The sequence below is a fragment of the Microcaecilia unicolor genome, chromosome 3, assembly GCF_901765095.1.
Source record: "Microcaecilia unicolor chromosome 3, aMicUni1.1, whole genome shotgun sequence".
Taxonomy (NCBI): Eukaryota; Metazoa; Chordata; class Amphibia; order Gymnophiona; family Siphonopidae; genus Microcaecilia; species Microcaecilia unicolor.
Window position 1 is genome coordinate 107,435,712 of NC_044033.1, and position 25,735 is coordinate 107,461,446.

A 25,735-nucleotide genomic window follows, 5' to 3' on the forward strand; every position below is an offset into this window, starting at 1 on the left:
AAAGTATAGCTCAAGTTATCTGCAGCAGGGCCCATTTTATACCCCTTTAATGCATGGTTGAGATGATGGTGCAGGGATGAGGGATTTAGGTTTGATAGGAACTAGAGAACATTCTGGGAAAAGGGAAGCCTATTCTGAAAGGATGGACTGCACCTTAACCGAGGGGAAGTCGACAGTTGCCTAGGAGCACATGATTCAGTGTGGAGTATCCTTGAAAGTTACTACTGAAACAGGACGTTAACGGAATCCCAATAGAGAGGTTTCAACAACGGTGAAAGCAAGTCAGGAGTGTTTAAGGGAGAGCAGAGTAAAAGGATGCACGTTATCCCCATCAACTTCTAAGCAGCTTGTTAATGCAAGGAAAAAAATACAATTTTAAGTGTCTGTATACAAATGCTAAAAGCCTAAAAAATAAGATGGGATAGTTGCAGTAAATGATGAGGTAGATATAATAGGCATCTCAGAGACCTGGTGGACAATCAATAGGACACTGTGTTAACAGGGTACAAATTATATCACAATGACATAGTGGATCAAATTGGAGAGGGGTGGGTGTGCTATATGTTAAAGAGAGAATTGAGTCAAACAAAATAAACATTCTACATGAAGCATATAGCAGCGTGAAATCCTTATGGATAGAAATTCCTTGAGTGAAGGGAAGGAGTATTCTTGTAGGGCTGTACCGCCAGAACAGAATGAACAGACAGATGAAGAAATGTTTACATAAATTAGGAAAGCTGGCAAATTGGGCAACAGTATAATAATGGGTAATTGCAATTAGCCCAATATTAACTGGATAAATGTTGTATCAGGGAGCGCTAGGGAGGTAAAATTCCTAGAAATAATAAATGACTGCTTCTTGGAGCAACTGGTCCAGGAACCGACAAGAGGGGGAACCATTTTAGATCTAGCTCTCAGTGGAATGCAGGGCATAGTACGAGAGGTAACAGTGTTGGATCCGCTGGGAAACAGTGATCATACTATGATCAAATTTGAACTAACATCTGGAGTGAAGCCACAAAGGAAATTTACTGTAGCAGCATTTAATTTTCAAAAGGCCGATTATGATAAAATGAGGAAAATGATTAAAAAGAAGCTAAAAAGATCAGTTGCAAAGGTTAGGACTTTAAATCAGGCATGGGCATTGTTTAAAAATAGTATCCACTAAACGTAATTGAATTTAGAATGTGGAAAAACACACACAATCGCTAGATCTAAACAAACAATATCTTCCACGTGATGAAAATGTACTTGAATGCACTTTATATAAACTACTATGTATACCGAAGGAAAAAATGGCCTCACAGAGCTCCCAGATTAACACAATCTACTGGAGCTTAAACGGATCATGTTCATCATTGGGCCCCCTAAAAAACTTTTTTTCACTCAATGAATAGTTAAGCTATGGATCTTGTTGCCAGATAATGTGGAAACAGTAGTTAGTGTATCTGGATTTAAAAAAGGTTTGGATAAGTTCCTGGAGGAAAAGTCCATAGTCTGCTATTGAGATAGACATGGGGAAGCCACTGCTTGCCCTGGGATTGGTAGCATGGAATGTTGCTACTATTTGGGTTTCTGCCAGGTACTTGTGATCTGGATTGGCCTTTGATGGAAACAGGATACTGGGTTGAATGGACCAGTATGACTATTTTTATGTTATTAATACTAGCTTAACAGGTCAAATTCACGCCTATATTTTAATCGCAAGGACTTACACCAGCCACAGAGGTGGTGTAAATGCTGGTGCTTTGATTGCTGAAAACCATGCATAAATTATAGTATTCTACAATTTATGTACCTGTGTGCCCTGCCCAAGTTCTGCCTAGATTCCACCTATGTGAATGCCCGCCTTCAAAGTATGCTCCTTGGCGCCACGTTACAGAATAATGCCTAGCCAGAATATTGGCATTTTCATGTGTATATGCACATATATACCAGTAATCTTGGTGTATACATTTTGGCACCTTGGGTTGGATTCAGTAAATGCAGTTCAAAATTTGGCGTTGAACTGTATTCTATAAAAAGCCTTTTGGGATTGGCGTCTATAATGCGTAGCACCGGGATCCGCGCTCAGCTTTGGACACGAAGATTTACACAAGGATTTTCCCGACGCACAAGTTAGGTGCGGACCTGCACTATTCTATAACTCTGCACGCATCTTAAGGGAATGCCCCTGTCCCTCCCACTTAGGCGCTACTCCTATATGTGTGCGTGTGTTTTTGCACAGATCTGCCCTGTTTTGGCACCTTACATCCATCAGAATGCTTTTCTGCGCTGAAAACATGGTGCGCAATTAGTACCTAATGTTAGGTACCATATATAGAATTCCCCCGCTTTTGGCAGTGACGGTGTTAACCCCCACACACACACACACACACAAATACAATTTAGTAACAGCAGATAAAGACCAGCGTTGTTCATCTAATCTGCCTTGAGTCCTACCTACCACTCTGTGCAGAACATGCAAATTACTTCCTCAATGCCTTTGTTTAGGATTGCACCTGCCTCTCTGTGCAGGTTATGCTCCTCTATGTCATTTGTTTTGCTTTGATCCCATTCTTTTACTATTTATTGTCCCAACCACCTTCACCGGGAGGTTGTTCCAGGCATTCACCAGCCTTTCGGTGAAAAAGTATTTACAAAACAAAATAAGAGAGGCTTTAGGGTTAACAAGCATGTGAGAAAATGCTGTACATGCTTTCCTAAAAAACTCCAGAACGTCCATGCTGTCAAATAATGAAGACCACACGGCTCATTGTCTGCTTTGTCACTAGATCACTGGTCTTGTGCAAAGAATGATTTTATTTATTGACTACAGCAGCTTCCTTCTTTCATTTAGGCTTACAGTTCAATTCAAACTGGCCCCTGCTGGGGCAATGATTATTCCTTTGCAACTCCTCAGGTTCTCTCATCCATTTTTAACTTTGTCTAGTCTTTGTAGTAACAGTCCTTTGCCCGAGATGCACAGAATGCAGCAGCTTCTAGCACACATCAAGAACACGCTCCTAGTCAGCCAATGGCTGGGACTTTCCCCACTCCTATGGGATGTGAACTTGAGATTACACACTTCATTAAAGCAAGACATGATATTTTTACTGCCCCCCCCCCCCCCCAACACAACAAGAACTTGTTGAAAAGTGTACGCTTTTCCCTTCCTTCATTTGTAAGCTCGTGCATGTCTGTTCAGGGACTGGGTGCAAAAAGACACAGTAAAGTGTGTCTCATTAGGGTGACAAAGATTGTATGAGGCACATGTGTGTGTCTGAGGCTCTGTGCCTATGCTAACAGATGGAGAGACAGACCGTTGGATAGAGCCTTCCCAATGGGCGTTATCACTTGGGCAAAACATGCCTAAAAAATGCTGTAGGCTTTCTCTGCACTAATGCCACCTGAACCAGGGTAGCTGATTGAACCTAATTGTGGAGTTTTCAGTTCTATCTTCACAAAAGCAAGAAACACACATGAGGTTCCAACTGAGAGCCTTAACGACTCTCAAGTTCTATTTATGGGGTTACAGGGTCCAAAGAGTTACAAAAAAGCCTTGAAATTCCTTCCTTTACAGAGTAAGTTAGCTCTGAAGCATTTCTTGCTCTTAGACCTCACATGCTTTGAGCATGTGATCTGGAATCTTCGCCCTCAAGGCCCGACTGTCTTTACAGTATGTACCCAATGTGAAGAGAAGCAGACTCCTGGCAGGTGATAAAATGGCAGCTCTTGGCAATCAACTCAGTCTTGACATGAAACTTGTTCTCCTTGTCTCATCGTCGCAATCTCAGAAAGAATGCATGCTTGCATTCTTTGCTGTCCAAGGGGTAGTATTTGTCATAAAAATCCAAGATATACTCCTCAGTCTTAAATCCAAATTTCTGGTACAGCAGCATAGCAGGATTGCTTGCAGAAACGTGAAGGGTTACATCTTTACCCATGCAAGTCTGCCAAAGAAAAAAAAGACAATAAAAAAACCAGAACATGATAAAACAGACATATTAATGCAGAGAAAGTCCAAGCAGAAACAGGTTGAGAAAATATTGGTGAGCTCTTACACTATAGAAAGTCAGGGGCACTGAAAGGTGAAGACATATGGCACACATACAGAGAAATAATTTCAAATGTCAATTTGGCTTCTAGGGACTGAAATTGCTAATCAGCAAAAAGTACTTTTACAAGGAAAAATGACAATGTTCCCAATTTGCATTTTAATCTGCCTGACAAATCTCTGACTCTTCTTGAACTTCTAAGCTAATCAAGGCATATTGAAGGTGGGGACTGAAACTAAGACACTGTAGTCTGTCATTTTCATCTCATCTCGTTGATTAGCAGAAGATAAAAAGATGAGATGAGATCAACAATGAAAACAGATTCAGTTACTATCTAACTCCCTGAAGAAGCCAGCTGACAGTGAAACACAGTACTGCACTGGAGCTTTTGTTTGGGTACATGTAACATACATACGTATTTTCAAAGCACTTAGACTTACAAAGTTCCATAGGTTACTATGTAACTTTGTAAGTCTAAGTGCTTTGAAAATGAGCCCCATCGTAACATAGTAGATGACAGCAGATCAAGACCTGTATAGTTCATCCAGTGTGCCCAAGTAGATAAACTCATTTCATAAAGGTATGAGGTGATACAACATGTGTATACCTGATCTTGATATGTTCATTCCATTTTCAGGGCATAGACCGCAGAGGTCTGCCCGGCACTGTCCTTGTTCTAAAACTTCTGAAGATGTCACTGAAGTCCTTGAAAAGCTCCAGTCCAGCCTATCCATATCTATCCAGGCCACAATCAGGGCACAGACCGTAGATGTCTGCCTAGCAATGGCTTTACTTCCCAATTACCAGTGTTGCCACCTAGTTTCCACTAAGCTTCTTTGGATCGATTCCTACTTAACAGGATTCCTGTGTGTTTATCCCACACATGCTTGTTGTTATGGCTCTTGAAAGTTTTTGAGTTAAAGAAGAGGATAATTAACAGACTTAGGTAAGTGACCATTTTGTTTTGTTTATTCTCCGACTAGTCACGATATACATTTTCGAAATGGAGGAGGTTTATTCCATGCACAGTGATGATATATGATCAATATATTTAATTAGCCTTTTTATGGACATGGATGGTTGTTTTAAGAGTGCATGGTTTTTCCTTCATGAAAATTTATGATAATAATATTGGGATTTCTTTTGTGTTAAACTTTTGCCTAGAATGGTATTGTATTATGGCAGTAGTTTGAACACCTTTCCCTTTAAATTTTGGACACTCACCTGACTCAGCTTTTGCATATAACGCTGCTGCTGCAGAGCCACTGAGTACACCTGCTATATTTCTGAAACATCTTTCATCCAAACGAACACACTAAACTGCCCTGGAATTACTGCACACTGTAAAAAAATGTGCATCAAGCCACCAATGGAGTAGATGGCTTGACAGTACATTTTTGGATAATATTAGAGTCCCGCACCACTTAATATTTATTTAAATAACTTTACAGTACATGGCTGCTCATGGCATGCTAGTAAGCTGAGAACCTCTAAGAAAACCTATTAAATCAGTTCCATCATGAACTTTCAGAGTGTAGTGCATAAACACAGTGCCTCTGTTTTTCTACACTTCAATTAAAATAGCCAGTGCAGACCTGTTTATTCTTTCCAACCCAACGAATGTTGGAAAGAAAAATTATATATAAAGGGTTGAGAATGTGTTTGTGGGGAATGGGCTCAAATCTGACGTGGAGGGAATACTGGTGAAGAGAGACATTGAATTTGAAAGCGGGTCAAATTAACCCCAGGGGTGGAGAATTCTTGTCCCTTGGGTGCTAAATTTATTACACAGAGATTAATCAATTTTTTCACATCAAACAATTCAGATTGAGAAATGTCACAAAAAGCCAGTCCCACACACTGACTCCACTACTTCACCTTGACAAAAGCTATAGTAAGATGTCTAAAACATTAAAGGAGTCCATTTTATCTTATTTGATTTTTCTAAATGTGAATGACTGCTTATATTTTGGAAAGTACAGTAGTTAGTCCCTTAAAATTTACATGTCACATAAGACACCAATGAGCATAAAACGTCAGACACATGAAATAATGCACTAATAAATTAAAGGTAAACAATCTAATGACCCTTGTGGTACTTCTGGTGTTAAAACATCTTAATAGACAGCATAGGGTGTAAGCAGAGGTGGTAAATATACACAGATAAGATAAAGTAACAGATGGACAGAAATAAGAGTGACTAACTTAAGAAAAAATTGTAACTGAAGTCAGAAAAGGGGTGAGAAAATGGTTTCAGCCATAGTGGGAGCAGGGGCGTATCTGAACTGCGGCGGTAGGGGGGGCCAGGGCCAGAGTGAGGGGGCACATTATAGCCCCCCCCCCCGCCGCCGCCGCCATTGCCGATCCCCCTCCCCCCAGCCGCTACCATTGCCAACCCTCCCCCTCCGTTGCTCGCTTACCTTCGCTGGCGGGGGACCCCAACCCCCGCCAGCCGAGGTCCGCGTCCTCCTGCCGCTGCCGGCTGCCTTTGGTGCTTTCATTTGTCCATTGAAGCTGGCGCCAACTAAAGTTTCTTTTGACTCTGACGTCGCTGCACGTTGTACGTGCAGGACGTCAGACTCAGACAGAAAATGTTTCTGAGTCTGACGTCCTGCACGTACAACGTGCAGCGACGTCAGACTCAAAAGAAACTTTCATCGGCGCCAGCTTCAATGGACAAATGAAAGCACCAAAGGCAGCCGGCAGCGGCAGGAGGACGCGGACCTCGGCTGGCGGGGGTTGGGGTCCCCCGCCAGCGAAGGTAGGCGAGCAACGGAGGGGGAGGGTTGGCAGCGGTAGGGGGGTCCAGGGCGAAATCTGCGGGGGCCCAGGCCCCTGAGGCCCCACGCAGATACGCCCCTGAGTGGGAGTAGATAAGTAAGTCTTGCTCTGTATGTGCTCCTGATGCTAGTACTTGTGTGTGTGACTTGCTTGCTAGTTACTTCTTCAAGTAAAATCTTGGGAGAAAAGCCAAGCTTTCACCTGCTTCCTGAAGTACATATGGTCTTGAAGCCTTTCTGGGAGGGTGTTCCAGAAAGGCGGAGGTGGGGAGGGGAGCTACTGGAAGGGAAAGCTTCTTGCTGGGTGTCACTTCACGTGATTTCCTTTGAAGAGGGTGTGGTTAGGGAAAATTCACACTAAAATGCATTTTTTATACATCTGATCATGAAAAATGTACAAAGCACTGATACTCCTTCTTTCACCTGCTATCTACTGGTGATTGATCATTCTCAAATTGGCACAGTACTTAGCAGAAAACTGACATTCAAAATATTTCAAGAAATTCATGCAATCAGGTTGAAAACAATAGGGTTTTTAAGGTCATCATAAGTACATAAGTAATGCCACACTGGGAAAAGACCAAGGGTCCATCGAGCCAAGCATCCTCTCCACGACAGCAGCCAATCCAGGCCAAGGGCACCTGGCAAGCTTCCCAAACGTACAAACATTCTATACATGTTATTCCCGGAATTGTGGATTTTTCCCCAGTCCATTTAGTAGCAGTTTATGGACTTGTCCTTTAGGAAACCGTCTACCAAATGGACTGGGGAAAAATTCACAATCAGAAAAATCAGAACTTTAAAAACTGAATACACACATACATAATAGCATATAATACAGCAGTTGCCAACAAGTGCCGTACAGGTATACTGAAATGCTGCTTTAAATACTTTAGGATGTGATGTTGATTCCATTGTCTGGATAAACCAAGAACACATTTTTACAAGTCTGCCTCTCATCTTCCTGTTAAACTGAATGCCTGCCGTAAATTAATGATACATTCTTTACAAGAACAGAAGGAGCCACCCTTCATTACCTGAATAAGGTGGTAAATCATAAATGTTGCAATTCCTGCTTTCCTCCACTCGGGGTGAACAAAGAGGAATGAAATGTAAGCTTCGTTGTATTTGACATCTGGTACCATGAAGCCAAAAGCAATAATGACCTTCTTATAGAGGACGACAACGCTGAAGTCTGGATATTGAAGGCACTCTGATAGATCAACGCCTGAAGTGGAAAAAATACACTGCTTTACTATAAACTGTCAGCTCAAAGAAGAACCAAGAAAATCACAATGAATAACAGCATCCAACTGCTAGAGAGATTATGTGGTTCTAAGGCCTTCAGAATATATATGGCCTGAATTACAGAGTTTCTTCTCATTTCATGCCCAGAGGGATAGGAAAGGGGGGGGGATCTTTTACAAATATGGCACGTTTTTACTATTAATTATAAAATCTTTTCAGAAACATTTTGATTTCCCTAGTGAAGACAGTGCATCAAGAACTTATCTAATACTTAAGCTGTCTAATTGACTTTGGTGACACAATACTTTAAATGCCTGTTAAGGAAACAGCGTTCTCTGTATTTATGGGTTCAAAATGTGTATATTTTTGTGGTAGGAGTTCCCACCTGGCCACAAGAATTCCTGACACATGGAGTTGACAGCGGGGATGTGGCCAGGGCGCACATAACAGTAGTCGATGGGAGGCTCGGATTCAGGCACCCAATCAGCATTGTGCCTGTGCTGGTAAGCTCGGATCTCTGCCAGCAGCTGGAGTTTGAGGGGTTTTGTTTCATAGTCACGTCTGCATGTACAGAATCAAAAGGAACAAAGGTTTAAAACACATTCTAATTTTTTTTAAGTCTCTGTAATTTATTGAAGATTATTTAACAAACAGCAGAATATAAAGAAAGCAACTATATCAATACATGATAAAAGATAGGAACAAACTGACATAGCATGGGTTCCATATTGCAGATATATTTAAAGAACTATATTATTGGTGCTTGTCCTTATCTGAACATACAAATTACATTTTAGGGCAAGCAAGCTCTCTTTGCTTCCTTGATAACCAAAATAAATAGAGGAAAAGACTAGCAGTAATTATTTTACATTTTTTCAATTTTTCTTATACATGCTGTGTAAAATAATTACTGCTAGTGCGCTAGAGGTAGTAGAATAATGAGGATTCTCGCCAGCGTGAACTTAATATTGAGCCACTCCGGGTAGTGTCGTCAGCGGTCTTGTTACAATTAGGACCAGCTGGCGTGGAGTTTCTGAAGTCTTTTCCTCTATTTATTTTGGTTATCAAGGAAGCAGAGAGAGCTTGCTTGCCCTAAAATGTAAGATATATTTAAAGAAAATGTGTCATCTGTAATCAATATTATTATGTAAGCCGCATTGAACCTGCTTTAAGTGGGAAAGTGCAGGGTACAAATGTAATAAATAAATAAAAAATAAGCATGATAACATGGAAAGTTCAAAACTGACTTTCAAATTTAAGTGGAAATTAACTAGCATTAGAAATATAAGTTCTCATAGTAGACCATTTTTGAGAGACATTATTCGGTATTTTAGCTTTTTTTTAACTAAAGCGAATGCTACATACCTGTAGAAGGTATTCTCCGAGGACAGCAGGCTGATTGTTCTCACTGATGGGTGACGTCCACGGCAGCCCCTCCAATCGGAAACTTCACTAGCAAAGGCCTTTGCTAGTCCTCGCGCGCCCATGCGCACCGCGCATGCGCGGCCGTCTTCCCGCCCGAACCGGCTCGTGTTCGTCAGTCCCGTATGTAGCAAGACAAAGACAAGGGAAGACACAACTCCAAAGGGGAGGCGGGCGGGTTTGTGAGAACAATCAGCCTGCTGTCCTCGGAGAATACCTTCTACAGGTATGTAGCATTCGCTTTCTCCGAGGACAAGCAGGCTGCTTGTTCTCACTGATGGGGTATCCCTAGCCCCCAGGCTCACTCAAAACAACAAACATGGTCAATTGGGCCTCGCAACGGCGAGGACATAACTGAGATTGACCTAAAAAATTTACCAACTAACTGAGAGTGCAGCCTGGAACAGAACAAACGGCCCTCGGGGGGTGGAGTTGGATCCTAAAGCCCAAACAGGTTCTGAAGAACTGACTGCCCGAACCGACTGTCGCGTCGGGTATCCTGCTGCAGGCAGTAATGAGATGTGAATGTGTGGACAGATGACCACGTCGCAGCTTTGCAAATTTCTTCAATAGAGGCTGACTTCAAGTGGGCTACCGACGCTGCCATGGCTCTAACATTATGAGCCGTGACATGACCCTCAAGAGTCAGCCCAGCCTGGGCGTAAGTGAAGGAAATGCAATCTGCTAGCCAATTGGATATGGTGCGTTTCCCCACAGCCACTCCCCTCCTATTGGGATCAAAAGAAACAAACAATTGGGCGGACTGTCTGTTGGGCTGTGTCCGCTCCAGGTAGAAGGCCAATGCTCTCTTGCAGTCCAATGTGTGCAGCTGACGTTCAGCAGGGCAGGAATGAGGACGGGGAAAGAATGTTGGCAAGACAATTGACTGGTTCAGATGGAACTCCGACACGACCTTTGGCAAGAACTTAGGGTGAGTGCGGAGGACTACTCTGTTATGATGAAATTTGGTGTAAGGGGCCTGGGCTACCAGGGCCTGAAGCTCACTGACTCTACGAGCTGAAGTAACTGCCACCAAGAAAATGACCTTCCAGATCAAGTACTTCAGATGGCAGGAATTCAGTGGCTCAAAAGGAGGTTTCATCAGCTGGGTGAGAACGACATTGAGATCCCATGACACTGTAGGAGGCTTGACAGGGGGCTTTGACAAAAGCAAACCTCTCATGAAGCGAACAACTAAAGGCTGTCCTGAGATCGGCTTACCTTCCACACGGTAATGGTATGCACTGATTGCACTAAGGTGAACTCTTACAGAGTTGGCCTTGAGACCAGACTCAGACAAGTGCAGAAGGTATTCAAGCAGGGTCTGTGTAGGACAACAGCGAGGATCTAGGGCCTTGCTGTCACACCAGACGGCAAACCTGCTCCATAGAAAGAAGTAACTCCTCTTAGTGGAATCTTTTCTGGAAGCAAGCAAGATACGGGAGACACCCTCTGACAGACCCAAAGAGGCAAAGTCTACGCTCTCAACATCCAGGCCGTGAGAGCCAGGGACCGGAGGTTGGGATGCAGAAGCGCCCCTTCGTCCTGTGTGATGAGGGTCGGAAAACACTCCAATCTCCACGGTTCTTCGGAGGACAACTCCAGAAGAAGAGGGAACCAGATCTGACGCGGCCAAAAAGGAGCAATCAGAATCATGGTGCCTCGGTCTTGCTTGAGTTTCAACAAAGTCTTCCCCACCAGAGGTATGGGAGGATAAGCATACAGCAGACCCTCCCCCCAATCCAGGAGGAAGGCATCCGATGGCAGTCTGCCGTGGGCCTGAAGCCTGGAACAGAACTGAGGGACTTTGTGGTTGGCTCGAGATGCGAAGAGGTCTACCAAGGGGGTGCCCCACACCTGGAAGATCTGTCGCACTACACGGGAATTGAGCGACCACTCGTGAGGTTGCATAATCCTGCTCAACCTGTCGGCCAGACTGTTGTTTACGCCTGCCAGATATGTGGCTTGGAGCACCATGCCGTGACGGCGAGCCCAGAGCCACATGCTGACGGCTTCCTGACACAGGGGGCGAGATCCGGTGCCCCCCTGCTTGTTGACGTAGTACATGGCAACCTGGTTGTCTGTCTGAATTTGGATAATTTGGTGGGACAGCCGATCTCTGAAAGCCTTCAGAGCGTTCCAGATCGCTCGCAACTCCAGAAGATTGATCTGCAGATCGCGTTCCTGGAGGGACCAACTTCCTTGGGTGTGAAGCCCATCGACATGAGCTCCCCATCCCAGGAGAGACGCATCCGTGGTCAGCACTTTTTGTGGCTGAGGAATTTGGAAAGGACGTCCCAGAGTCAAATTGGACCAAATCGTCCACCAACACAGGGATTCGAGAAAACTCGTGGACAGGTGGATCACGTCTTCCAGATCCCCAGCAGCCTGAAACCACTGGGAAGCTAGGGTCCATTGGGCAGATCTCATGTGAAGGCGGGCCATGGGAGTCACATGAACTGTGGAGGCCATGTGGCCCAGCAATCTCAACATCTGCCGAGCTGTGATCTGCTGTGACGCTCGCACCTGGGAGACGAGGGACAACAAGTTGTTGGCTCTCGCCTCTGGGAGATAGGCGCGAGCCGTCCGGGAATCCAGCAGAGCTCCTATGAATTCGAGTTTCTGCACTGGGAGAAGATGGGACTTTGGATAATTTATCACAAACCCCAGTAGCTCCAGGAGGCGAATAGTCATCTGCATGGACTGCAGGGCTCCTGCCTCGGAAGTGTTCTTCACCAGCCAATCGTCGCGATATGGGAACACGTGCACCCCCAGCCTGCGAAGTGCTGCTGCTACTACAGCCAAGCACTTTGTGAACACCCTGGGCGCAGAGGCGAGCCCAAAGGGTAGCACACAGTACTGGAAGTGACGTGTGCCCAGCTGAAATCGCAGATACTGTCTGTGAGCTGGCAGTATCGAGATGTGTGTGTAGGCATCCTTCAAGTCCAGAGAGCATAGCCAATCGTTTTCCTGAATCATGGGAAGTAGGGTGCCCAAGGAAAGCATCCTGAACTTTTCTTTGACCAGATATTTGTTCAGGGCCCTTAGGTCTAGGATGGGACGCATCCCCCCTGTTTTCTTTTCCACAAGGAAGTACCTGGAATAGAATCCCAGCCCTTCTTGCCCGGATGGCACGGGCTCGACCGCATTGGCGCTGAGAAGGGCGGAGAGTTCCTCTGCAAGTACCTGCTTGTGCTGGAAGTTGTAAGACTGAGCTCCCGGTGGACAATTTGGAGGTTTTGAGGCCAAATTGAGGGTGTATCCTTGCCGGACTATTTGGAGAACCCACTGATCGGAGGTTATGAGAGGCCACCTTTGGTGAAAAGCTTTCAACCTCCCTCCGACTGGCAGGTCGCCCGGCACTGACACTTGGATGTCGGCTATGCTCTGCTGGAGCCAGTCAAAAGCTCGTCCCTTGCTTTTGCTGGGGACCCGAGGGGCCTGGCTGAGGCGCACGCTGCTGACGAGAGCGAGCGCGCTGGGGATTAGCCTGGGCCGCAGGCTGTCGAGAAGGAGGATTGTACCTACGCTTGCCAGAAGAGTAGGGAACAGTCTTCCTTCCCCAAAAAAATCTTCTACCTGTAGAGGTAGAGGCTGAAGGCTGCCGGCGGGAGAACTTGTCGAATGCTGTGTCCCGCTGGTGGAGCTGCTCTACCACCTGTTCGACTTTTTCTCCAAAAATATTATCCACACGGCAAGGCGAGTCCGCAATCCGCTGCTGGATTCTATTCTCCAGGTCGGAGGCACGCAGCCATGAGAGTCTGCGCATCACCACACCTTGAGCAGCGGCCCTGGACGCAACATCAAAGGTGTCATACACCCCTCTGGCCAGGAATTTTCTGCACGCCTTCAGCTGCCTGACCACCTCCTGAAAAGGCTTGGCTTGCTCAGGGGGGAGCGCATCAACCAAGCCCGCCAACTGCCGCACATTGTTCCGCATGTGTATGCTCGTGTAGAGCTGGTAGGACTGAATTTTGGCCACGAGCATAGAAGAATGGTAGGCCTTCCTCCCAAAGGAGTCTAAGGTTCTAGAGTCCTTGCCCGGGGGCGCCGAAGCATGCTCCCTAGAACTCTTAGCCTTCTTTAGGGCCAGATCCACAACTCCAGAATCATGAGGCAACTGAGTGCGCATCAGTTCTGGGTCCCCATGGATCCGGCACTGGGACTCGATCTTCTTGGGGATGTGGGGATTAGTTAAAGGCTTGGTCCAGTTCGCCAGCAATGTCTTTTTTAGGACATGGTGCATCGGTACAGTGGACATGGTGCATGGGTACAGTGGACGCTTCCTTAGGTGGAGAAGGATAGGCCAGGAGCTCAAACATTTCAGCCCTGGGCTCGTCCTCCACAACCACCGGGAAGGGGATGGCCGTAGACATCTCCCGGACAAAGGAAGCAAAAGACAGACTCTCGGGGGGAGAAAGCTGTCTCTTAGGAGAGGGAGTGGGATCGGAAGGAAGACCTTCAGACTCCTCGTCAGAGAAATATCGGGGGTCTTCCTCCTCTTCCCACGAGGCCTCACCCTCGGTGTCAGACACAAGTTCACGGACCTGTGTCTGCAACCGTGCCCGACTCGACTCTGTGGAGCCACGTCCACGATGGGGGCGTCGAGAGGTAGACTCCCTCGCCCGCATCGGCGAAGCTCCCTCCGCCGACGTAGTCGGGGAGCCCTCCTGGGAGGCGGCGGCAGCCGGTACCGCACGCGGCACCGACGCCGGAGACCTCACCTCGGGCGATGGGCCAGCCGGCGCCACGCTCGACGGTACCGGTGGCGCAAGCACCGCCGGTACCAGAGGGTTAGGGCGCAACAGCTCTCCCAGAATCTCTGGGAGAACGGCCCGGAGGCTCTCGTTCAGAGCGGCTGCAGAGAAAGGCATGGAGGTCGATGCAGGCGTCGACGTCAGAACCTGTTCCGGGCGTGGAGGCTGTTCCGGGCTGTCCAGAGTGGAGCGCATCGACACCTCCTGAACAGAGGGTGAGCGGTCCTCTCAGTGCCGATGCCTGCTGGGTGCCGACTCCCTCGGCGACCCAGAGCTCTCGGTGCCGACACGGGAAGGAGACCGATGACGATGCTTCTTCGACTTCTTGGAACGAAGCATGTCACCGGAGCTTCCCGGCACCGACGAGGAGGACGTAGAATCCAGCTGTCGCTTCCTTGGGGCCGAGGCCGAAGGAGGTCGGTCTCGGGGGGGCTGTACCGCAGGAGCCCTCAGCGTAGGGGGAGACCCACCCGAAGGCTCACCGCCACCAGCAGGGGAATGGACAGCCCTCACCTGCACTCCAGACGAAGCACCACCGTCCAACGACATCAGCCGACGAGGTCCCGGTACCACCGACGTCGATGCAGCTGTCCGATGTCTCAGCGCCGATGCAGAGGGCCGATGCCTCGATGCACTCGATGCACTGGCGGCCGAGGATGAAGTTCTGGACGCTGAAGACGTCGATGCACTCGATACCCCCGGTGCCGATGCCGACGAAGAGCCCGAGAACAAAACGTTCCACTGGGCCAATCTCGCTACCTGAGTCCGCTTTTGCAAAAGGGAACACAGACTACAGGCCTGCGGGCGGTGCCCAGCCCCCAAGCACTGAAGACATGACGCGTGCCTGTCAGTGAGCGAGATGACCCGGGCGCACTGGGTGCACTTCTTGAAGCCGCTGGGAGACTTCGATGTCATGGGTGGAAAAATCACGCCGGCGAGATCAAAAGTCGAAATGGCGGAAAAGGCACCCGAAAAACAAGGGGAAGAAAACTTCGACCCGAGGCCTAAAAGCGGCCTACCCCGACGACAAAAGAAAACTTACCAGGGCGAAAAAGCTGAAAATAGCGGGGGGAAAAAAGACCAAAGAGTCTTTTTCCACACAGAATGGTTTTTTTTTTTTGAAAGAACACGACGAACGCGCGAGGTCGACTTTGCGGGGCCCCACACAGCGAAAACACGACCGTACCGAGCGCAGACAAAAGAAGACTGACGAACACGAGCCGGTTCGGGCGGGAAGACGGCCGCGCATGCGCGGTGCGCATGGGCGCACGAGGACTAGAAAGGCCTTTGCTAGTGAAGTTTCCGATTGGAGGGGCTGCTGTGGACGTCACCCATCAGTGAGAACAAGCAGCCTGCTTGTCCTCGGAGAAATATAGTTCAAGTCTATAAGTTAAACATACCAAATTACACCATTTAGTGTGCTCTACTAGAGTCAAATCTTTCCAGAAGGCTACAACAATTTTGAGAGTGAAGGAAAGTAAAGTATCTAACAGGCGGTAGTCATATTCTTTAAGATTTTAAAAAGAGACATCTGTAGCATAGAGGATCCTGAATGCCAAAAATTACATATAGGGTCTCATTCTCGAAACAGAAAAATGTCCAAAAAAGTGGCACAAAGTGGCAGATGAACATTTTTTTTTCCAAAATGTCCAAAGCACTATTTTAGAAACCCATTTAAAAGATGTTTTTCTATGCAGTTTGTATGCAGTGCGTCCAAATTACAAGGGGGACATGTTGGGGGAGGGATTTGAGTGTTCCCAAAACTTGGATATTTTTTTTCTTTGCCATAATGGAAGAAAGCAAAAACGTTCAGGGCTAGAAGTTAGAAATTTTGGTCTAGACCTGTTTCAATCACTACTAAGTCACAAAAAGGTACCCTAAATGTCTAAATGACCACTACAGGGATTAAGGAACGACTAACAGTGGTCACTGACTCCCTCCCTCCCCCACCCCCAAAGATGTGAAAGAAGCAGTACATACCAGCCTCTATGACAGCTTCAGATATTATGGTCATGCCTATTAGAGCAGCAAGCAGGTCCCTGGAGTAGCCTAGTGGTCAGTGCAGTGCACTGTATAAGGAAACACAGGCCCATAATCCACTCTGTTACACTTGAGGTGGAAAGCGTGAGCCTCCCAAAAACCTATTGTACCCATATATAGGTGACACCTGCAGGCATAAGGGCTATTAATAGTAGTGTATAGTAGGTTTTTGATGGGTTTTGGAGGACTCATCCTACAATACAAGGGGTTAACAATGAGATGTGTACCTGGGACCTTTTATATGAATTCCACTGCAGTGCCCCCTAGGGTGCCCCACTGCTCTACTGGGATGTCTGTGTGGCTAGTCTACTAAGAATGCTGGCCCCCAATTACATCCCAGTGGCTTGTTTTTGTGCTTTTTTCCCTTAGACTTTTAGAAAATGTCCAAAAAGATAGACGCATTGAACACAAAAACATCTAGCAAAAGGCCATTTTAGAAAAAGATAGATTTTTTCTGGTTCAAAAATCACTATGGGACCTTTTTACCAGGGCCACCAAGAGACTGGGCCCGCTGCCGCTCCCCCCTTCCGGGCCAGGCCCCCTGCACTGAACTCACAGCACCTCTCACCTCCGTGTGAAAGCGCTGCAGGCAGCAGCAGATCACCTCCCTTCGGGCCTCCTTCCCTCCCCTGTGTCCCGCCCTCGCGGAAGTTAAGTCAGACGAGGGCAGGACACAGGGAGGGAAGGAGGCCAGAAGGGAGGCGATCTGTTGCTGCCTGCAGCGCTTTCACACGGAGGTCAGAGGTGCTGTGATTTCAATACAGGGGGCCCGGCTCGGTGGCAGACGGTTGATGACGGAGGGTGGCCCTGCCTTTTACTAAGCTGCATAGATGCCTACGCGCGCTCCAATGTGCGTAAATTTTGAGTTACCGCCTGGCTACCATGTGGCCCTTGTGGTAATTTCATTTTTGACGTGCGTCCGTTATGCGCGCCAGAAAATATTTTTATTTTCTAGAGTGCGGGCGGTAATCGGCATTTTACGAGTGTAGACCATTACCGCCTAGTTACCGCATGAGACATTACAGCCAGGTCAATGGTTGGCAGTAAGGTCTCAGACCCAAAATGGACGTGTAGAAATTTTCATTTTTGGCAAAAATTTTAAAAAAGGCATTTTTACAGGTGCGCTGAAAAATGATTCTGCGCGTGCCTAAAACACGCGCCTACACTACCACAGGCCATTTTTCAGCGCGCCTTTGAAAAAGGGCCCCTATGTTCGCCACTTGATTTTTGGACATTTTCAATAAATTGTCCAAAAATGAATTTAGACGTCATATCGAAAATACCCCTCATATCAGACCAAACTGACTTCCAAAATTTGTGTAAACAAGTACGATCAAAGATAAATGTTTAACTGTACCTAAATGACCTTTACCAGATCAACAATTTCTAGATATTGAGGGATCAATGTAGTGAGATTTTATAGGAGTCCCTAAGGACCTATGTGCAATGACGTACATCAACTGGACTACAGAAGATGATCTAGATGAGTGAAATACAAGTTTCCAAAATGACTTCCAATCATCATCAGTAAAGACATGTTCAGTTTCTTCTTCCCAACTTTTTCGCAGACCTGTGCACCTGGAGGGAGCCAAACCATTTAGAAGTTTACAAAATTGGGAAGCAATAGGACCCAATTTATGAAATTTTGTACAATAAGAAATAAAGATCAGGTATTTTCTTTAGGTCACAATATAGCAGCTCGTAGATGAAGCCACCTAAAAAATTGAGATTTTTTTTGTATATGAATGCAACCTTTTATTTTATTTATGATTTATTTATTTATATAATGTATTTTATTAGTTACTAGTAAAAAAGGCCCGTTTCCAAAACCAATGAAACGGGCGCTAGCATGTGGTTTTTTTTGTGTGTGTATGTGTCACCGAGTTATTTTTTTTGTGTGTGTGTGTGTGTGTGAGGGTGGGGTGTGTGTGCAGGTTGTTGATGTGTGTCTTTTTTTTTTTTTTTTTTTTTGCTTGGGGGGTTGGGGGATGTGCTGTGCTATGCTGGCAAAGTGGGATGGATTGGTGTGTGGCTTTGAGGGTGTGTGTCTGTTGTATTGTGTGTGTGTGGTTTTGTCTGTCAAGGAGGTTTGTGGAGGGTGGTCTTTCTGTTGGTGAAATGTAAATGTGGTTGTAGTGGGGTCAGCCTTTGCTGAGTGGTGGATTGTTTTTTCTGTTGTTTTTTTTTTTTTTTTTGTGTTGTGCTGAGGCAGCAGTGTTGTTTTAGATGGGCGGAAGGTAGAGGAGCACGTTCTTGGTCTGTCGGTATTTTTTGGCCATTTCAGGGCTGCTGTAGGGGAACACTGGAAGAGAAATGTGCTGTGGGAAGCAGCGCCATCTTTTTCCGTTGGGCTGGGGTTCTGGGCATCCTGGAGGTGGGAGACAGCTTGCCTGAGGACGGGGATGGTTGTTTTAAGTTGGCGGAAGGGAGAGGAGCACGGTCTCGGGCCATTGGGTGGTGATCCGGTATGTTCGGTCCATTTCAGGCCGGCTGCAGGGGATTGCTGGAACATGCGCTGCGGGAAGTTGCACCGTCTTTTTCCGGGTGCTCGGGGAATCCCCGAGGTGGGAGACGGCTTGCCTGAGGCTGGGGATGGTTGGGCACGGCCGCTTTGGCAAAAGGGGAAGAGGAAGGGGGTGGGGAGTTACCTGTAGTTGCGTGAGAAAACGGGTATTCTTTGTTTTATATTATTAGTTTGCATTTCTGTTGAAGAAAGAGTGGATGCCTTTTGAATGATGGAGGTGGTGCGTCGGTGTGCGGTTGTTTCGTTAGTTTGGCAGCCAGTCTCCAGCGATTCCTAGGCAGGGAAGGAGTAGGGAAACACGCGGAGCGTGTTTCCCTACTCCTCCCCCTTCCTTGATCGCTGTTTGCTGCTGGCTGGGTTGCGGGTAATCCTTCCAGCTGAGCTGCAGCTTGTCCTGTTCGCCCACGTCCCAGATGGTGACGGGCACGTTGTTTTCTGGCTCCTCTGACTCCATGTCAAGCGATCCCAAATATAGTCTTTGCTATGGGCCCTCTATTTTTGCACATACCCACAGCAGGAATATTCTTCTCTCGTTCCAGCGGTGGTTCTGTGCTCTCCGTGCTGCACAGATAATGAGCCATTCTGCTGGGGAATGCTCCTCCCTTATTGTCATGTAGTTTCCTCTGATTGGTCCGTCTTACATTGCCTAGTGTTGCCTGGGAACGGTGTGTTGTGATGGTCCTTTGTGTTTCAGAATGTTGAGGGTGTTTTTTCTGATTGGTCCGTCATGCAAGGGCGGGGCAGAGAGACATGGTCAGTGTTCTGGCTTCACCACCATGAATCCATGAACCCTTCAGGGAGTGACTGAGTGACTTCAGAACGTTGTCTTCAGAATGTTGAGGGTGAGTTTTATTATAGTAGATATTGCAACATATTATAGTATTAATATTGATTTATTATTGGATCCATACATTTTACTTATTTACTCTAATAGTTTGTATTTTCATGTATATATGTTTTTTTAAGTTTTATTGCACTAGATTTGTTGGCAAACTCAAAATATTGTTGTTTGAGCTTAGTTCTCATAAAATCAACCTCTGCCATTTGCAATTGTGATATTTCCCCTCTCACTTGTTTTAAAGGTCTGTTCATACCTGCGGTGTAGGGTTTCTTTTGTGCCGCTGTTCTAAATGCAATAACCTCTCCTGCAAAATCAGTGAGTGCTGCCCTTTTTCCCTTTTCTTGCGTGACCCCCACTTAATCAAGGCACCCTTCATCACTACCTTCAGCGCATCTCAAAACACCCCATCTGTCACTTCCCCATTGTCCAGCAATTTCTCCTCTCTCCCTGGGCCATGCCCTCCCATCCATGGCCATCCTTGTCCCTCTCTGCCCTGCCTTCCTCCATCCATATCCAGCAATTCTCCTCTCTCCCCTCCCCTCCATGTCCAGCAATTTCTCCTCTCTCCCTGGGCCATGTCCTCCCATCCATGGCCATCCTTGTCCCTCTCTGCCCTGCCTTCCTCCATCCATATCCAGCAATTCTCCTCTCTCCCCTCCCCTCCATTTCCAGCCATTTCTCCTCTCCCTGGGCCCTGCCCTCCCATCCATGTTCCTCTCTGCCCTTCCCTTACCTCAGCTCCACGCCGCCCTGGGGGCTTTAAATCTGAGCAGCGTCAGTGAAAGCGCTGCCAACGTCTCCAGCCTTCCCTTCGCGCTCACTCATTTGTTCCCTCAGTGTCCCGCCCTCGCAAGGAAATGATGTCAGAAGAAGGCGGGACAGTGAGGAAACAAACGAGCAAGCACAAAGGGAAGGCTGGAGACGTCGGCAGCGCTTTCACTGACGCTGCTCAGATTTAAAGCCCCCAGGGCGGCGTGGAGCTGAGGTAAGGGAAGGGCAGAGAGGGACATGGATGGGAGGGCAGGGCCCAGGGAGAGGAGAAATGGCTGGAAATGGAGGGGAGGGGAGAGAGGAGAATTGCTGGATATGGATGGAGGAAGGCAGGGCAGAGAGGGACAAGGATGGCCATGGATGGGAGGGCATGGCCCAGGGAGAGAGGAGAAATTGCTGGACATGGAGGGGAGGGGAGGGAAGAGAGAGGAAGGAGATGAGATGAGGGAAAAGGAAGAGAGGAGAAAAACTGCACATGGATGGAGAAAATAGGCAGAAGCTGGATCCACTGGACAGTCAAGTCTGCGGAGGACCCAGCTTTTACTTATGGATATAGAGCAAGAAATTAAGAAGAAAGGAGGAAAGTAAAGAAATAAATGGAAAGGAAGCCCTGGAAACGGAGTTAAGAGAACAGATAGCAGCAGAATCAGATACAGGGCCAGCATGATCAGAAAAAGTCACCAGACAACAAAAGTAGAAAAAAAATCATTTTATTTTCATTTTAGTGTTTGGAATATGTCCACTTTGAGAAGTTACATCTGCTATCTTATTTTGCAATGTATAGCAATTTGTTTCTAAGAATATTGCTGACAACTCCTGTCAGTGTGGCAAGTGGTGAGCGATCATTTTCACGGTTAAAAATCATAAAAAATTATTTGTGATCAAATATTTTGCAAGAAAGGCTTGTAAGCCTTGCCATGATTGCTATTGAGAATGATATATGTGCCCAGTTAGATATCAAAGATTTAATTACTAATTTTGTGAACATGAAAGCATGAAAAGCTAAGTGGTTGTAAACCCTCTACTTGTTGAGCAATCCCACAAAGATGCACTCCATCTTTCAGCTCCTATTTCCTTTGCATCTTGTGCCACCGGGGGGGGGGGGGGGGGGGGTGGGGGGCGGTCTGCAGGGGGGCACCAGAGACCCTAGGCACAGCCCTGGCTCCACTTTTAAGCTGCCATCTCGGTCCACGACTTCATTTCTTGCAGATTTTATTAAATTCTTATCAGTTGAATTTAATCTGAGCCGGGCACACTGTCCAGGCCCAGAGCTCTACCAGCCGTCGCCGCAGACCCCTCTCAAGGCCTGTGAACGATGCTGCCGGCGGAGCGCGAACAGCGGATCTCTGAGCACACGCGGGGTCCTTTCAGCTTCTCCTCGACCAGCCCCGCTCGTCCACTTCCACACTCAGCCTCTCCTTCGCTGCACACTCTGTTCCAGGCCCCAAAGATCAGGATCCCACCGCAGTCGTCGCTATCCCTGCGTTCCAGACTCTCCTCTGCTGCAGGGAATCCCCTGGGAAAGGGCCAGCCGCCTCCGGTGGTTCGGCCTCGCAGCTGGATTCTGGGCTGCCTACAGGGATCACCTTCCCACCTCACTCTGGGGATGGCGGCCTCCAATTCAGAGGGCCCAGTTCCTTTCCCGCCACCTGCAGTCGCCGCCCTGAGCCTCCACCACGGCCTACCAGACAGCTGCGCGCTCTCCCCAGACAGCGTGCAGCCGCGATCGCCGACTCCGTCCTGTCCGCTCCTCCTGCAATCGCCGACTCCGTCCTGATGATATTTAAAAAATTAATTTCCAATGCAGCCCGTCCGGAGCTTCAGCCCCGAGCTGCCATTCCTGGAGCTCATGATTGCGATTCTTGACAGACTTTCTGGTCAGAATCAATGTATAATTTAGATTCCAAAGCATGTATTTCATTTTCTAGTGATTCGATGGAGGAGCTCAGCTTTTTGCATTAGAAGGAAGAAAAGCTAATAACTCCCCCCCCCCCCCAAAACCAAGCTTTATAAGATTCCCAAATCGTAACCTAGGAAAGGTCGGGGTTCTGATTGCATACAAAAGTGATCAGATGCCTCATGGATGTGAGAGATAAATGAGTCATCTTTGAGCAGAGTAGAATTTAATCTCCGTGCTCAAGAATTAGGACATTCCTTTGACCAATTCAGAGTACAAGAGATGGCAGCATTGTCAGAAATAGATATTTCATGAATTTTAGCTGAATGAGGCATCGGAATCAGATCTCTGGACCTAATAAAGTAATCCAGTCTTCAACATGTATGATGTACATTAGAAGAGAAGGAATAGTGTCTTGCTGTCGGATGTAATAAGCACCACGACTCAGACCATCCATTTAGTTGCATAAGTGAAGTCACAGAGGCTCTCCCTTTTAGTTTAGCTGGATCCCATTGTCTTAAATGGGATCATTGGGTAAATTGAAATCTCTCCCAAGCAGTGTGTGAGCTGACAGTGAAGTGTTTCCAGGTATATTTAATTGCTGAAAGAAATTATGGTCATCGCTGTTAGGCACATAAACATTAATGAAAGTTATGGGTTTGCCTTGTATATACTGCCATCAATACGGGACCAGCAACCCCTCAGGGTCAAACAAATGACAAGAAAGATGAAATGAGAAAGATTTCCGTATGAGAGTGATAACATCATTTTTCTTTCCTTTAGCTGGAGCAGCAGAACACTGATCAAATCATCCTCCGTTGAGTTTATGAGCTTCCAGAAGATGTAGATGGGATTCTTGTAGGAAATAAAGCTTTTTCAAGTATAAAAGGATCTCCTTCTACTTAACGGGGATTGAGATGCTTTTTACATTTAAAGATGTGAGATGAATCTTCATCATTTTACAAAGATGTACGACTCATTATTCCATGTAGTATGCTGACACAATGAAAGCTTATTCATAATTTTAATAAGAACGCATGCTAAAAGAACAGCAATATAGATGAACACGGAACAACATAATCATTGGGCTCATGTGCATCCAGCAGAAGCAGGCTGAAAAATTCTGCCAGAGATAAAATATTGAGGAGTTTAGTAAGCCAATTTGCAGGAATAATGTCATAAAAATTTTACATTATATTATATTGGTCTTACATTCTGCAACATCTTCAGTTCAGTAAAAAAACAGCATATTCAGATAGGAATATACATTAAATGTATATAGTTCATTATATTATGTGTAATATAATGAACTATACATCAACCCACAGACTGCGCAAACAATGCAAACAATACTGCTTTAAGTTGCTTATGAAACAACAGATAATTAATTATTGAGAAAACAGCTACCGGAAGAGAATTCCTCAATGAAGCAGCCTGATAGGGAATGGAAGCAGAAAGTTGTCTAAAGTACCAAACTGATTTCAGTGACGGAAATTTTAAAGAAACCTGTCCTCTCAACAACTGTCTATCTAATAAAGGGAAAAGACATTAGATAAAAGGGTACGTTTCCCTACAAAACTGGAAAATTAGTGTACATAAACTGTGATTGGGCAATTATTGGTAACTAGTGTAACTTATAATAATAAAGCATAACAGATTCTTCCCTTCTCAAAGAAAAGATAACTCTAATTGCCATATTCTGTACTGTTTGTAGCCTCTTCATTATTAATTTTGTACAGCATATATACACGACGTTACAATAATCCATCTTTGAAAGTACCAACGACTGCACTATTAAACGAAAAACAGGCAATTCAAAAAATTTTTGTACAGATCTTAATTTTTTCAATAGCACAAAGGAATGTTTGACCACCTTATTTACCTGATTAATTATAGTTAGTCGCCTATCCACCTCTACTCCTAAGACTCGAGTTCAGAAATCACATTTAAACTGTAGGTTTCCCCTAGTAAAATTCTCTTTTCCCTTTATAACTCCAGATGGACCCAATCATAAAAATTGTAGGAGACGACATATCATGCATCCAAGAATGTCATTTAGAAATTTTTGCAGTGCTGCAGGGACATCATAATTCTTCATGGTGTAGTAGTATGCAACCCGCATTCTGGCAGGGTAGAACAGGCCATATTGAGCTCCTACTGCTTAGGATGCAGCTTTAAGAAGAGCTTACATTTCTTTACTGTAGATTTAGATAAATATGGGGAAAAGAACAAGTTGTATCCATTGAATTACAAAGATTTTTGTCGTAGCAGGCTGCAAAATTTGGAGCGATTGTGGGTAGTGAAGTAGTTTTATAACAATTGGTCTAGGGTAATATTTCCCTGTAATGGGCCTATAGGGGTTGTGATGAGCTCATTCTATTTCTAGAGGAGGATCGAATTTTTCAACCAGCAGCTGGGAAAGAAATGATCGTGGAAAGCAATCATATTCATACCTTCAGACAGGTCTGGAAAGCCCAATAGGTGAATATTGTTCCTCCTCATTCTGTTCACCATGTTTTCAATCTTGTTGTGTAGCAAATCAATTTATTTAAGTGACGCTGAACACCTGCGGCCTGTAAATCACGTGCTCTTCAAGAAATTCCATTTGTGCATTTAAATGTGTAAGTTGAGTAAACATCGCTACATTTTCAGATTTAATTTCCATGGTGTTTTAAAGACTTTATTGCATAAGCCAGTGGTTCCCAAACCTGGTCCTGGAGGCACCCCAGCCAGTCAGGTTTTCAGGATACCCAGAATAAATATTCATGAGAGAGATTTGCATGTAGTGGAGGCAGTGCATGCAAATCTGTCTCATGAATATTCATTGTGGGTATACTGAAAACCTGACTGGCTGGGGTGCCTGCAGGACCAGGTTTGGGAACCACTGGCATAAGATCTTTTATGGAACTTGTATCTTCTGATATGGCACATTCTTTTCTGGTGGGGAGGGGAGACGTTAAGGCCTTCTGTGGTGTAAGTAGCTCGTGTTTTGATCGTTTGGTTGCTGAGTGCACGGCAAAAGCAGCATCATTCTTGGAAGCTTTAGCAGACATTGAGGGCATTTTCGAAAGAAACGCCTAAGTTGGAATTTGGACGTCTTTGTAGGACGTCCAACTTCGGAAGCAGGGAAAAGGTCACTTTCGAAAAAAGATGGATGTCCATCTTTGTGTTCGAAAATACCCTGTACGTCCTTGATTTTCAGCCATTTTCGAAACCAAAGACGTCCAAGTCTAAAACATCCAAATTCAAGCCAATTGGACGTGGGAGGAGGCAGCATTTTTAGTACACTGGTCCCCCTGACATGCCAGAACAGCAATCGGGCACCCTAGGGGGCACTGCAGTGGACTTCATAAACTGCTCCCAGGTACACAGCTCCTTTACCTCATCTGTTGAGCCCCTCCAAACCCAGTACCCCCAA

General features: G+C 46.1%; 1 protein-coding gene across 1 annotated transcript in view; it reads right to left on the reverse strand.

Annotated features, from left to right (window-relative positions):
* Positions 1-1,584: 1,584 nt before the first annotated feature.
* KAT14 (lysine acetyltransferase 14) overlaps positions 1,585-25,735 on the reverse strand; it is a 67,008-nt gene continuing 42,857 nt past the window's right edge. The window contains exons 8-10 of the mRNA XM_030196244.1: positions 8,451-8,626; positions 7,855-8,045; positions 1,585-3,932 (exon numbers count right to left, since the gene is read on the reverse strand). Coding sequence (XP_030052104.1) covers positions 3,759-3,932; positions 7,855-8,045; positions 8,451-8,626 — 541 coding nt within the window. The 3' untranslated portion in view covers positions 1,585-3,758. The remainder of the gene's footprint in view (positions 3,933-7,854; positions 8,046-8,450; positions 8,627-25,735) is intronic.